Source organism: Procambarus clarkii, chromosome 16, assembly GCF_040958095.1.
Source record: "Procambarus clarkii isolate CNS0578487 chromosome 16, FALCON_Pclarkii_2.0, whole genome shotgun sequence".
In the NCBI taxonomy this organism is placed as follows: domain Eukaryota; kingdom Metazoa; phylum Arthropoda; class Malacostraca; order Decapoda; family Cambaridae; genus Procambarus; species Procambarus clarkii.
This window is the reverse complement of record NC_091165.1, coordinates 21,593,765-21,596,378: the sequence shown is the minus strand read 5'-3', so window position 1 is coordinate 21,596,378 and position 2,614 is coordinate 21,593,765. Positions and strand designations below refer to the sequence as shown.

The 2,614-nt window shown below is 45.7% G+C and overlaps 1 protein-coding gene across 1 annotated transcript; it reads right to left on the bottom strand.

Moving 5' to 3' along the window:
- Positions 1–744: 744 nt before the first annotated feature.
- Positions 745–2,189, bottom strand: LOC138365280 (protein PBMUCL2-like). Its single transcript, XM_069325560.1, has 2 exons — positions 2,175–2,189; positions 745–1,563 (listed from the first exon to the last, which is right to left on the bottom strand). The coding sequence occupies exons 1-2, from the start codon at positions 2,187–2,189 to the stop codon at positions 745–747; spliced, it is 834 nt and encodes a 277-aa protein (XP_069181661.1).
- Positions 2,190–2,614: the final 425 nt, after the last annotated feature.

Below are 2,614 nucleotides of genomic sequence, written 5' to 3'. Positions count from 1 at the left end.
CATGAACTGAATCTCGCCCCTGCAAGTTTATACAGGTGAGCACACACACACACACACACACACACACACACACACACACACACACACACACACACACACACACACACACACACTCAATGCAACTGTCCAGATACATTTCCGGTACTGTCAAACACACAAACTAAACAATGGACACATGCAATCTCTTGTCAACACTCGTAGTCAAACAGACCGATCCCGGACCGCAGTTTTGGGAGTTGGGTCCAGCTCTGTAAAATATCTCTTTATACATATTTCCGAGAGTTTGAAATTAGTAGTTTTTTGTTTCGTCTATTGAACTGAGGCCCAATTTTTGATGCTAGTCTCTTAAGTACAATCTATATCATCTGATGCGATTCCTACTCCGAACATTTTGTGTCTATCGATCAGTTTTTATTATACATTTTGGTAGTGCAAGCCTTATGACTAATATCCGGCCTTAATAAATGTGGATTCTAGGCTATTGTTGCGTATTATGGGAACTGGAATTAAATAGTCCACATAGAGAACGGAAAGAGTTCTTACAAATACTGCTGATGTTATCTTGCTGACGTGGGTTTCTGAAGCTGTGTGTGGCGTGATGTTCACTCCAAGATCATATAATTGTCTTAGAATTTAGTAACCGCCTTTGCCTAGTTACTTATATCACCCTAGGTGTATCACCTAGAAGGAAAAGTCGACGCAAGTGACGGATTTGAGCAGGGAAAGATCGACGTCGCAAGCACGCTAAGGGTTGGTGGGACGGTTGAAGCCTCTGAAGCACTGAGGGAATACAGACGCTTCTAAGGCGCATTGGTTAGGCAATGTGGGTGCTACAGTCGCCCCCGGGGCGTGGGTAAACCTGTGTGTAGCTGATATCCTAGGGGTGGTGAAGGCCGGTGCTGCCGACACACTGGCGAAGGTGAAGGCCGGTGCTGCCGACACACTGGCGAAGGTGAAGGCCGGTGCTGCCGACACACTGGCGAAGGTGAAGGCCGGTGCTGCCGACACACTGGCGAAGGTGAAGGCCGGTGCTGCCGACACACTGGCGAAGGTGAAGGCCGGTGCTGCCGACACACTGGCGAAGGTGAAGGCCGGTGCTGCCGACACACTGGCGAAGGTGAAGGCCGGTGCTGCCGACACACTGGCGAAGGTGAAGGCCGGTGCTGTCGACACACTGGCGAAGGTGAAGGCCGGTGCTGTCGACACACTGGCGAAGGTGAAGGCCGGTGCTGCCGACACACTGACGAAGGTGAAGGCCGGTGCTGCCGACACACTGACGAAGGTGAAGGCCGGTGCTGCCGACACACTGACGAAGGTGAAGGTCGGTGCTGCCGACACACTGGCGAAGGTGAAGGCCGGTGCTGCCGACACACTGACGAAGGTGAAGGCCGGTGCTGCCGACACACTAGCGAAGGTGAAGGCCGGTGCTGCCGACACACTAGCGAAGGTGAAGGCCGGTGCTGCCGACACACTACCGTAGGTGAAGGCCGACGTTCCGACACCCTTGAAAAGACCTTTGTTTGCGTATATCGATTTTTGTTGGGATATTGCACTACCGCGAGTCTTTATGAGTATGTTTTATGAATATCGTGTCAATACGGTGCTCCGCAGTTTTAGCCGAATTTGGCCAGCGTGTTAACAATAACCCAGGGAAATATTGACAGGGGTCTCTTTCATGTAGAGAACTGTATAAAAGGAGGCTAAAAAAAAAAATAAGCAAAATATGCGATGTTTTTCATCCAAAATTTTGAAACCAGCCTGCCTAAAATATTTTACCTATATAAATCTAACTCTTTTTGCTTGTCCTCGTCGTTGTGTTTGCATACAAAATATGTAGTAATAAGGAAATGTTTCTCCATTTTTGTTGTTGTTGTAATTATTACTTTTCAGTTTTACAAAGTATTATAATTGGTTTTTGATCGGAATTCCACATTGAAATTTGACTGTAAATGCATTGGTAGGTTTATGTTTTGGGGAAACGTTGACACTTGTTTAACATTTAGAGTGAGTTAAGAATTTTGATAAGAGATCCTCAAGTACCAGGTTGTGATTAAAGCGCATATTACACAGTTTATTAAACCCGGCCATCATCAAAACAATGGGCCGTCTGGATCACGACGCAAAAAATCAAGTAATGACGCATTCACACCTAAATCAATCAATATTTGACTCACAATCCACTTGACCATGTTCGAAGCGAAGACTTTTTAAAAGGTGTTTCCTACACATTCAACCTTTAAAGACTCACTAAGTCAACGCAAACAGAACACGACTAACCTTCCTTAGACCAAACTATTTACCAACTCGTAGGTACAATCAGAAAACTCTACGAACATCAGAGGTCCACGGCAAATACAATATCCTCCCAGCATGTATAAGAAATATTGCCGGAACAAAAGTGAACGTATTCAAGGAAAAATAATTCGACACGTTCCTGCAAAAAGTAACAGATCAACCAGACTGTAGCGGATATATGGGCTTTGCGGGCCGCTTTAAGCAACAGTTTGCTTGACTAAGTTATCACAAGTCAAACCTAATCCCCAGATTAGGGAACTTCTAGAATCCCTTTCCACGTGTATAATATTTGAGCATATATATGGGAAGAGAACATTTA